The sequence below is a fragment of the Mobula birostris genome, chromosome 4, assembly GCF_030028105.1.
Source record: "Mobula birostris isolate sMobBir1 chromosome 4, sMobBir1.hap1, whole genome shotgun sequence".
Classification (NCBI taxonomy): domain Eukaryota; kingdom Metazoa; phylum Chordata; class Chondrichthyes; order Myliobatiformes; family Myliobatidae; genus Mobula; species Mobula birostris.
In genome coordinates this window covers 43,753,789-43,766,434 of record NC_092373.1, presented here as the reverse complement: position 1 = coordinate 43,766,434, position 12,646 = coordinate 43,753,789, and the positions used below count along the sequence as shown (strand labels likewise).

Sequence of the window (12,646 nt, the reverse complement as noted above, 5' to 3'; positions counted from 1 at the left end):
ACTCAAGGAGTAGATATCCAAAATGTGCTGCCAGAGACTGAGGTGGAAGAGGTAAGAACAGCAACATTTAAGATGGGTCTGAACAGGGATCCAAAAGGACCACAACTTAGTCATGGCTTGGAGGCTTGTGTGCCTCAGTGACCCAGAGAGCCATGCTGGTTGGAGTCAGGGGCTTCTGCTTTGGCTCTTAGCAGGGTCACCCATGCCAAACAGGTCAAATTAAGAGTGGTCCATCTGTCCTCCAGCTTCGGTAGGTAGGGGTTCAGCTCAGGGCTAACAGCCCTGACTGGTCAAACAAAACTTAGGGAAAAAGCAATGAAGAATCCTTCTACATCTGTGTATGACAGTATTTCAGAGTTTCCACCTAGGACTTACATGGCTGACTGTGGTGAAAACCGGGAGGACACTACTGCCCCAATGAAGGAAGCCCTGAACATTGCCAAGACCAAAACTGGTAGCCAAGGACAGACAGAGACCAAGGACCTTCACTGCTGCTATAGACATCAGTAGGTGTAACAGACAGTAAAAATGGACAAGCGCTTGAACAAGACATGGGAGGATATGGAATTAATGCAAGCAAGTGTAATAAGTATAAATAGACAATGGTCAGTATAGTCACTGTAGGTCATGTCGTATAAGAAACCTGATTTTGATACTATGCTATATAATTCTGATTCTATATCTCTACAAAAGACTTAATTACACACCCAACACACTGATTTACGTGATCTTGCTATACAAAATGGTTGCCAAATTTACTTGCCCATCATGCAATAATAAAAGTAGATAACATGGATAAATGAGCAGTAGACTAAATAAAGGGACAGCATTGGTATCAATAAAATTATTTGCTTGAGTAGTGTAAACACCAGTCGAATAACAAACTCAAACTTTTATCTCTCAGTAATTCATTAAATGTGAAAGATTCTGAACTCCAGTAAACGTAAGTCTACCTCCTCTCACTTTCATTAATCACAACCACCATTGACTTAAATTAGAAACCAGCATCTCGATACAAAGATCGCCAAAGGCAGATTTGAACAGAAATATCACATGACTATTATGACCTTCATATTGAATTTTATTAACAGACGTCAATTTACAAGATTAAAAAACTAACATAATTCGCGTTAAATAATAACCTTAGGTCGATACCAAAAGTGATGCTAGCAGCTTTCAAAATTCCGCAAAATAAAACCTTTTTATTATACAATTTCTGCCAACTGACTAATCACAAATAATGAATTATAAAGAAGCTAGTCTAGGTGCCTGCCGTAAAAAATCAAATCAATGACCAAACGATTTTATCATGAGGACCATAATTGGTCTCTACAAAGACAATGGGATAACGCTGCTAACATTACACTACAAACGAGAACTAAAGTGGGCAACCCCCTAACTGGACTGTTCCTTTAAACTATCTGAGGTTGCAGAGCGAGTTCGACCGCCTGTTTCGGGTTAATGGTGCCTTTTACTACACCGTAAGGACTTTCATTAGAATTCAAACTGGAACGGATAATTTGAACAAATAATAATTAACATGAAGACAGAAGAGAACAGAGCGAATGTACCCCACCCCCCAAACACACACAGTTGTGAAGTGACAAGAAGGTACGGAACAAGAACTGCTGGAAGCCCCTAGTAGAAGGCAACTGCCCAGCCCCTTCCCAAAATCTATTCCCAAGTCAAAGGCCTACCTAAAGCGCGGCGAGTCCTTCAGACACTCCTCGAAATCCACCATCAGCTTCATGGCGCCTGTCCCTCGTTAAGCACTGGCTTACTGTCGCCCTTCGGTCGATGTTCAGTGTGTTTAAGGCGCGGCTTCTAATCGCTCGCTCATCACTCGGAGGCCCTACTATTTTGCCACATCCAGCCCAGCAACAGTGAACACACACCCTACCCTCCCCTCCCCGCTGTGATAGACAACTACCTAACCAATGCGGGCTGCGGCTCCTCCCCGTGAGCCAATAACAGCCAGCGAAGTGACGGGGTGGGCTCAGCGGTTAGATCAAGTTTGATTGCACGAACATTCTGGGGCTGGTTAAAAAAAGAGATGGGAAAGGACGGTAGAAGTCCCAATTAAAATTATATATTTTTTTAAATTGTGTTCATCTTTTTACGAAGAGCTATACTTCGGAAAAACAATGGTACACCGCCAATTTATTCGTAAGGTGCACGTAGCATGTCTATATTTACAAGAATATTGATACCAAAACATTGTTATTGGAAGGAAGCATACGATAATATAAATTATAATCGAAGTGACGGCGATCAATTGAGTTAAAGGTAATGATATCGCCATCTGCTGTCAATTGTTGTAGCAAAAGGTGGGAAAGTTGGATCCAAAAGCAAAATAAATCTACCAGAAATGTAAACAGTAAAAGCTGAAAATGTTCTGCAGATCAGGCGGCAATGATCTTTCAAATAGAACACTGAATATGATATTTGAGCGTGTCAATTTTTGCTTTAGAACAATTAGGTTGTACCATTAAGCAACTCAATAAAGTGAATTTTATCTTAAATTACTAGTAAAAACGACCCAATCATTCACAAATGATAAAAGCTACAGCTCCACAAGCCTAATAGTGTTTAAGATCACACATAAAAGTTGCTGGTGAACCTGACGAAGGGTCTCGGCCTGAAACGTCGACTGCACGTCTTCCTAGAGATGCTGCCTGCCCTGCTGCGTTCACCAGCAACTTTTATGTGTGTTGCTTGAATTTCCAGCATCTGCAGAATTCCTGTTGTTAGTGTTTAAGATCAATTGTATCACCGGAGAAGCAAAGGAAAATACCAGTCAGAAAATGTCACATTCAAGATCTGAAATATTATAGTTTGGAAGTTGGAAAGGGGGAAGAAGCAAGACAATAATGGAACTGGAAAATAAGGACTTTTTGGGAGGGGGAGCAATCTTGGTCACAAGCCTATTGTTATTAGCAAAAGTGCACCTACAGTTTCTCTATACAAACCTGAACAATGTTGAATTTTCCATCCAAGAATACCTGTGGCACTTTTAAAGTGCAGTACTGAAAGCTGAACAAAGCTCGAGTGAGAGAGAGAGAGAACGAGAGAGATTGATTGATTGATTTAAGGTTAGAGCCATATGTCCTGTACATCACATAGAAATGAAGCAGTTGTCATTGCCAAGCTTCACTTCAAGCAGCTATGTATTAGAGGACCCCAGCTGCTCATGGGGGTACATACTGAAACAATCTTTAAACTGCTGCTGGAAGATCATCAAGTCGATGAAAAAACACTTTGGTCTGCCCAGAACCTGTTGCTCTTCCAGCGTAAGGAGATATCCACAGTGAATGCTATTCCTCAGCGTGGGAATCTATGTTGAAATTCAGTTCTACCTTGCACAAGCTTTGTAGAGTAGACTGCAGGAGGGCGACGGAGACTTCGAAGGGATGGGTCCTGTGTAACACCTCAAACATTTCATGGATGCATTGCTTCAGAAGGAAACGTGAATGGTATTGATGATAAAATGAATGTTGAGAAAGACAGCATTTACTGCATATTAGGAAGAAAGTGTATTTTTGCAATAAAAAGCACAATATACTTTTTGCTGGCTATTTTGGCTTTTCCCAGATGCGCAAATTCGTGAAAAATTAATAAAAAATTAATTCTTAAAATAATCCAATGTAATCTTATTCTTTACTAGTAACATATGACTACATTTTAAATACTTTAAAGCAGCAGAGAATTGTAAGTATCGGTTAAAAGCCTTTTTGGCTTGTACTTTAAACATTAATAGCTGACTCAGAAACAAAACTTCAAGAACTACTCACTATAGTGGCAGCAGAAAGTAATCGCAGAGGCCTCTCAATCAACACCAAGAAGACAGAAAGCATTGTCATCTCCAGAAAGACAGACATCCCACAACGTGTGATCAAGATCGGAAATACAAACATCAAACAAGTCAACAAATTCAAATATCTTTGCAGCCTAATAACAAGTAATGGCAGGTGCGACACAGACATCAAATACAGAATAGCAATGGCAAAAGAAGCTTTCCAAAAAATGAAGACCATATTAACAGACAGAAAGATGAGCACGTACACTAAAAACAGAATACTGCAGTGCTACATTTATTCTATCCTGACTTATGGAAGTGAATGCTGGACCATTTCTCCAGCAATGGAAAAGAGACTAGAAGCAGCTGAATTAAGGTTCTACAGAAGAATATAAAAAATATCATGGACCACACACATCAAATGAAGAAGTTCTCAGAAGAGCCCAAGCAGTTCGATCACTCATACCAACAATAAGAGAAAGACAACTCAGATTCCTAGGACACATCATACGGAAAGATGAACTAGAAAAACTCATACTCTCTGGAAAGATTGAGAGGAGTAAACCTAGAGGAAGACCTTGGCTTATGTACATCAAAAGCATAGCCAGGTGGCTACACATCAAGGAAATGGAAGTCATCCAAAAAATGAAGTATGGATCTATATGGAAAACCACGGTCACCAAAGTCCGCATGGGATATGGTACCCAGACAGACAGGCAGACTTCAAACATAGGTCACTTTTCTCAACCTATTGCTTGTACTGTGATACGAGGGATAACAGTTATGTGCCGTCCTCCTTCTCAACAATGCAGAAGTGCCAGTCTTGAAGCTTAGCAGTTAATTATTTCAAGCATAATGTTCTGCAAATAAATGTTAACTTTGAATTGCTGCGCCTCACTGCATTCATGAAGACAATACACATTCATACTGTCAAGTTGTGGTTAAATATTGGTCTTGCGATGCTTGCATTTTCCCCCCAGATGTGCATCTTGCAAAATTCTATGCAGCTGTAGTCTCACTGCATATCCAATAGAATGCCTAAATCTTGCCTACTTCCAAAGCAAATTCACCACTGAACTGTTCCTTAAAAAGTTCTAGGGTTTTATTTCTCCAGTTCTTCTTCCATCTATAATTTTCTTGGAAAAATAATTTTCTTAAATCAATATCGAAATTTAAAATTGTAATATTGGTAGTTGTTCAAGGAGATTTCATTCCCTTAGTAAAATTATAAAATGGCATATTAAACTTATATAAATAACTTGTATTTACATAGGGCCTTCAACATGGAGAATCATCTCAATGCAATTCCCAGTGACATAATCACTCAAAATTTTGAGAGTCATATCGGGAGCCATCAGAGCAAGTGACCAAGAAAGTTCAAGAGTCACGTTTAAAGAATTATTCTAGAAGCACAGTGGGAGACACACGGGTTGCGAAGTGGAATGACATTTAAATCCTGGACTGTTGGAGGACAGGAGGACACAAAACGAGAAGCATTTTGTGCAAATATGGAAGCACAAAAAGCCAGACCAGAGGAACAGATATCTTAGAGTTATGGGAGGAGTGATTAGAGAAAAGAAAATTAATGGTGGAATTTGAAGAGGGTGAGCAGTTGATTAAATTGTGATTATCAACTAGTACCGAGTTAATCACTCTGCCCTCAACCTCTACAAAAATTAATCGCATATGCCTTCCCAAATGTAAACTCCCAATCTCAATCACCATCTTTGAAAAGTTATACTGATTAAGGAAAATAGTATTAGTAAGAAAATAATGCTGGGAAATTTAGTGGCACTTTGGATCTGATCATTTGAATCCCAGGGTACAAATAGGAAACAGAGAAATAGTGGTTGCATTGATTGTCATTTTCTACTTAACCTATAGAGGGTGGCATGTGTAACCTGGGTGTTATAAAGGATGAAGTAAAAGGACATTCAAAGATATCAACAAGTCCTGACGAAGGGTCTCGGCCCGAAACATCGACTGTACCTCTTCCTAGAGATGCTGCCTGGCCTGCTGCGTTCACCAGCAACTTTGATGTGTGTTGCTTGAATTTCCAGCATCTGCTTAATTCCTCGTGTTTGCGAAGACTAAACAAGGTCAACATGGATTCCTGAAAGGGAAATAGTGTTTGATAAATCTGGTAAAGATTTAATAATGCAATTGGTAGAATAGGCAAGGGAGAAAGAGTGTGCATGTGATGTGATGCGATGCAGAAATTCCACATAAGTTACAAGATCCACATAAGTGGTTAGTATGTGAAATTGAAGCACAAGGTATTGCATGATGTGTTTGTTGATGGATTGAGAATTGGTTCACACGTCAGAAACAATAGGAATAAATTTGTCTTTACTGGAATGGCAGTAAGTAACTAGTAGGGTCCACATGCTTGTTAGAATATAAATACTACATGTGTCTTCCATGATAAGGGAATTACATGAATATTTAGCTTACAATGACACACATGAATTGTGAGGAGAATGCAAAGAAGCTTCAAGGCAACTTATAAAATTTTAGCAAGCAGATACAGAAGAACATGGATAAATGTTATCCATTATAGCAAACACAAAAGTAAATGGTGTTAGATCAGCCAATGGCAATGCATCAAAAAACTTTGCTGCCTTACACATTAGTCACTGAAAGCAATCAGTGCAGCAAATAGTTCAGATGGCAAATGGTAAATTGGGTTTCATAGTGAAGAGACGGGAATAAATGCCTAAGAATGTCTTGCGACAGCTATACAGAGCCATGGGCAGGACATCCCTGAACTAGTGGCTGCAGTTTTGGTCTCCTCACCCAAGAAAGGACAACACTTATATTCTCCAGATACAAAACACAGTGAAAATTGATTTTCATAGGAAAAAAAACATACGCTTTAAAATCTAGAATGCAAACAGAGCAAATTAGCCAGTGCCAAACCAAACAAGCACAAAAGTAGATAGTTAAAAAAATTGCAATGTGAAATAGAAATCCAAAGAGTATGGAATTCACAGATGAATCTATTATCTTTATATATGATCAATCCAAGAAAGGAAAATTATGATTAAAACCAAAGTGCCATGAATAGTAAAAGATTCCACAGGATGAGTCCAAAAGGTGTAATTACTTTGGAAATGACCATAAGATATAGGAGAAGTAGGCCATTTGGCCCATCGAGTCTGCTCTGCTATTCAATCATGGGCTGATCCAATTCTTCCAGTCATCCCCGCTCCCCTGCTTTCACCCCATACCCTTTGATGCCCTGGCTAATCAAGAACCTATCTATCTCTGCCTTAAATACACCCAGTGACCTGGCCTCCACAGCCTGTCATGGCAACAAATTCCAGATTTACCACCCTCTGACTAAAGCAATTTCTCCGCATCTCAGTTCTGAAAGGACGTTTTTCAATCCTGAAGTTGTGCCTTCTTATCCTAGAATCCCCTACCATGGGAAATAACTTTGCCATATCTAATCCGTTCAAGCCTTTTAGCATACAAAATGTTTCTGAATTCTTCCTCATTCTCCTGAACTCCAGGGAATACAGCCCAAGAGCTGTCAGACATTCCTCATATGGTAACCCTTTCATTCCTAAAATCATTCTCGTGAGTCTTTTCTGAATCCTCTCCAATGTCAGTATATCCTTTCTAAAAATAAGGAGCCCAAAACAGCACACAATACTCCAAGTGTGGTCTCACAAGTGCCTTATAGAGCCTCAACATCACATCCCTGCTCTTATATTCTATACCTCTAGAAATGAATGCCAACATTGCATTTACCTTCTTCACCACCACCTCAACCTGGAGGATAACCTTTGGGATATCTTGCACAAGGACTCCCAAGTCCCTTTGCATCTCTGCATCTTGAGTTCTCTCCCCATCTAAGTCATAGTCTGCCCATTTATTTCCATAAATTGCATGACCATACATTTTCCAACATTGTTTTTCATTTGATTTGCCACTTCTTTGCCCATTCCCCTAAACTATCTAAGTCTCTCTGCAGGCTCTGTTTCCTCAACACTACCCACTCCTCCATCTATCTTTGTATCATCAGCAAATTTAGCCACAAATCCATTAATCCCATAGTCCAAATCATTGACATACATCGTAAAAAGCAGTGGTCCCAACACCGACCCCTGTGGAACTCTACTGGTAACCAGCAGCTAGCCAGAATAGCATCCCTTTATTCCCACTCTCTGTTTTCTGCCGACCAGCCAATGCTCCACTCACGCTGGTAATTTCCCTGTAATTCCATGGGCTCTTATCTTGCTAAGCAGCCTCATGTGCGGCACCTTGTCAAAGGCCTTCTGAAAATCCAAGTACACCAGGTCTACTGCATCTCCTTTGTCTACCCTGCTTGTAATTTCCTCAAAGAATTGCAGTAGGTTATGCTAATGTTAGGACAATGGAGAGAATAGAGACAAATAATTTGTAGCTCTTGGTAAAGAATAAAATGATAGTAGTTCTGATTTTCAGGAGACAGATCAAAAACAGGACCTTTGACTGTAACATGTTACTTAGGGCTAATAAGCACTGGTACTTAAAGCTCAAGGTAAAATTTATTATCAGAGTACATAATGTCACACACACAACCCTGAGATTCTTTTTTATGCGATATAGTTCGCAAATCTATACAACTAAACAGGATCAATGAACAACAAACTGTACAAATGTAAACATAAATAGCAATAAATAAAAAGATAGAGTCCCCTTGGTTGTGGGAACACCAGAAAAAGAATGACTATAGTTATCCCCTTTTGTTCAAAAGGTTGAGGGGTAGTGACTGTTTCTGAAACTGGTGATGCAAGTCCTTCTACCTAATGAGAGCAGCAAGAAAAGACTATGGCTTGGGTGGTGAGGATCTTTGATGATGGTTGCTGCTTTTCTATGGCAACATTTCATGTAGACGTGTTCAATGGTTGGGAGGGCTTTACCTGTGATGTAGTGGGCAGAGTCCTCTACCTTTTATAGGATTTTCTGCTCAAAGGCATTGGTGTTCCCATACGAGGCTGTAACACAGCCAGTCAGCACATTTTCCGCCACACATCTATACAAGTTTGCCAAGGTTTTTTTGATGTCATGCCAGATCTCCGCAGTCACCTGAGGGCATAGAGGTGCTGTCGTACTTTCATTGCAATTATATTTATATGATGGGTCCAGGATAGGTCCTCTGAGACAGTGAACATCCAGGAATGTAAAGATACTGACCCTCTACACACCTGCTCCTCCAGTGAGTACTGGCTCATGGACCTCTCCTGAAGTCTACAATCAGTTCCTTGGTCTTACTGACATTGACTGAGAGGTTATTGTTATTACATCACTCAGCCAAATTTTCAATCTCCCTTAACCTTAGTGATAAAATAAGAGAAGTAAATAATAGCTTGAGGAAGGATTAGATTCCTGAGACATTGTGATTAGTTTTGTGACTTATGCAGATTTACACAAAGTGCATCTGCACATTGAGTGAACCTAATACCCGAGTCCTCTACCTTTTATAGGAAGAACAAGTGAAAGATTTAAATCAGTAACATGAAAAATGTACAGTCATAACTAATTCTGCAAATTAGTACATTTATATAATAACAGAGGGGCTTTCACAAAAAACCAGGAGTTATGAGCAGAAGGAAATGAACAAAGTATTGATATGTATCTGCTGAGCTTCTATTGTTTGGCTTGCTACAAGATTTGACACTAGTTTTGTAACTGTTAAACATCAGAATAGTCAAAATACATAGCAACTTAATGACAATAGGTTCCACTTCACTATTAACTCTAATAGTCCCTCGACTATCATGCCATCTTGGAGAAGGATAGGATAGGACTGGACCTAGGATTGAGATTTTTGATTAGAGAAAGGCCAACTTTGAGGAGATGCAAAAGGATTTAGAAGGAGTGGATTAAGAAAATTTGTTTTATGGGAAGGATGTAACAGAGAAATGGAGGTCACTTAAAGGTGAAATTTTGAGGGTTCAGAATCTTTATGTTCCTGTTAGGTTGAAAGGAAAGTTTAAAAGTTTGAGAGAGCCATGGTTTTCAAGAGATATTAGAAACTTGGTTCAGAAAAAGAGAGAGATCTTCAATAAATATAGGCAGTTTGGAGTTAATAAGGTACTCGAGGAATATAAAGAATGTAAAAAGCATCTTAAGAAAGAACTTAGAGAAGCTAAAAGAAGATATGAGGCTGCTTTGGCAAGTAAGGTGAAAATAATCCAAAGGGTTTCTACAGTTATGTTAGTGGCAAAAGGATAGTGAGGGATAAAATTGGTCCCTTGGAGAATCAGAGTGGACGGCTATGTGTGGAGCCAAAAGAGATGGGGGAGATTTTGAACAATTTCTTTTCTCCGGTATTCACTAAGGAGAAGGATATTGAATTGTGTAAGGTAAAGGAAACAAGTAGGGTAGTTATGGAAAGTATGACAATTAAAGAAGAGGAAGTAATGACACTGTTAAGGAATATAAAAGTGGATAAGTCTCCGGGTCTGGCCAAGATATTCCCTAGGACCTTGAGGGAAGTTAGTGTGGAAATAGCAGGGGCTCTGACAGAAATATTTCAAATGTCATTAGAAACTGGGATGGTGCCAGAGGATTGGCGTATTGCTCATGTGGTTCCATTGTTTAAAAAGGGTTCTAAGAGTAAACCTGGCGATTATCGCCCTGTGAGTTTGACGTCAGTGGTGGGTAAATTGATGGAAAGTATTCCTAGAGATGGTATATATAATTTTCTGGATAGACAGGGTCTGATTAGGAACAGTCAACATGAATTTGTGTGTGAAAGGTCATGTTTGACAAATCTTATTGAATTTTTTGATGAGGTTACTAAGAAAGTTGACGGGGGTAAAACGGTGGATGTTGTCTATATGGACTTCAGTAAGGTCTTTGACAAGGTTCCACACGGAAGGTTAGTTAGGAAGGTTCAATCGTTAGGCATTAATATGGAAGTAGTAAAATGGATTCAGCCGTGGCTGGATGGGAGACGCCAGAGAGTAGTGGTGGATAACTGTGTGTCAGATTGGAGGACGGTGTGTAGCAGTGTGCCTCAAGGATCTGTACTGGCTCCAATGTTGTTTGTCATATATATTAATGATCTAGATGATGGGGTGGTAAATTGGATTAGTAAGTCTGCAGATGATACTAAGATAGGTGGTGTTGTGGATGATGAGGTAGGTTTTCAAAACTTGAAGAGAGATTTAGGACCGTTAGAAGAGTGGGCTGAAAGATGGCAGATGGAGTATAATGCTGAAAAATGTGAGGTGCTACATTTTGGTAGAACTAATCAAAATAGGACATACATGGTAAATGGTAGGGCATTAAAGAATGCTTTAGAACAGAGGGATCTAGGAATAATGGTGCATAGTTCCCTAAAGATGGAATCTCATGTGGATAGGGTGGTGAAGAAAGCTTTTGGTTTGCTGGCCTTTATTAATCAGAGCATTGAGTATAGGAGTTGGGATGTAATGTTGAATTTGTATAAGGCATTGGTAAAGCCAAATCTGGAGTATTGTGTACAGTTCTGGTCACCGAATTATAGGAAGCATGTCAATAAAATTGAGGTTTTATTGAGGTTTACTAAAATGTTGCCTGGATTTCATCTCCTAAATTAAAGAGAAAGGTTGAACAAGTTAGGTCTTTATTCTTTGGAGCATAGAAGGTTGAGGGGAGACTTGATAGAGGTGTTTAAAATTATGAGGGGGATTGATAGAGTTGACGTGGTAGAGTGGACTTTTTCCATTGAGAGTGGGGAAGATTCAAACAAGAGTGCATGGGTTGAGAATTAGAGGACAAAAGTTTAGGGGTAACATGAGGGGGAACTTCTTTACTCGGAGAGTGGTAGCTGTGTGGAATGAGCTTCCAGCAGAAGTGGTTAAGGCAGGTTCTATGTTGTCGTTTAAAGTTAAATTGGATAGATATATGGACAGGAAAGGAATGGAGGGTTATGGGCTGAGTGCAGGTTAGTGGGAATAGGATAGGGTAAGAGTTCGGCATGGTCTAGAAGGGCCGAGATGGCCTGTTTCCGTGCTGTAATTGTTATATGGTTATATCTTTTTGTTCATCTAATAACATTTCTAGATGTGGAAATTTCCAACTGAAAACTGGGAATTACCCTCAGTCCCTGCCACAGGCTTGGCTCACACTGCAATCCACACTCTCCTTTACATTTCATAAACTGAACTGACCGTTCAACTATCATACCCCACCGTCCACCTGTACTGCATCACACCTTCAGCCCATCTTTTGGTGAAACTCTCATCCACATCTTTGACCTCAAAACTATTTCTTCAATAGACAGGTTTCTACTCACCTAAAGCTTGAGGTTATCCAAAACTCTGCCTGCCAACATTCTAACTTTCCATCATTTTATTCAATAATCATCCTTCTGAGTGTTGACCTACACTATTCCTTTTCAAGAAAAAATCTACATTGAAATTCATTCCCTTGCTTGAAAATCTCTCCCTGATCATGTCCTATTCATTCCTTACCTAGCCCTATAATCCTTTTGCGTATCTCCACCCCCTAAATCAGTCCCCTCTTATCAAATGCAATTGACAGTGTCAACCTTCCTTCACTTCTCCAGCTCTAAGCTTTGGAACTCTCTCCCCAAGCCTCTCCTTCTGGTTCCTTCAAAAGTTACATTTTTGATCAAACTGACCATCTACGCCATCATGTTATTATGCAGCTTCATTCACACAATACTCCTGAATCAAATTGGGATTTTTTTCTGCATTAATGATTAACTAATTGATAACTTGCAAAAATAAAAATTAATTTCCAAATTGACAACAAGATTATTTCAACACAGAAATTCAAAATTACTTGCAGAAGTTGTACTTAAGAGAATTGTGCTGCAGTACTGTCTTTGTTGCAAGTGCCATTATG

At 39.5% G+C, this 12,646-nt stretch overlaps 1 protein-coding gene across 2 annotated transcripts in view; it reads right to left on the bottom strand.

Moving 5' to 3' along the window:
- Window positions 1-1,910, bottom strand: part of LOC140196307 (arf-GAP with coiled-coil, ANK repeat and PH domain-containing protein 2-like) — a 134,916-nt gene extending 133,006 nt beyond the window's left edge. For both annotated transcript variants that reach the window (XM_072255281.1, XM_072255282.1), the window contains exon 1: window positions 1,698-1,910. In XM_072255281.1, the coding sequence (XP_072111382.1) occupies window positions 1,698-1,750 (53 nt within the window). In that variant the 5' untranslated portion in view covers window positions 1,751-1,910. The remainder of the gene's footprint in view (window positions 1-1,697) is intronic.
- Window positions 1,911-12,646: the final 10,736 nt, after the last annotated feature.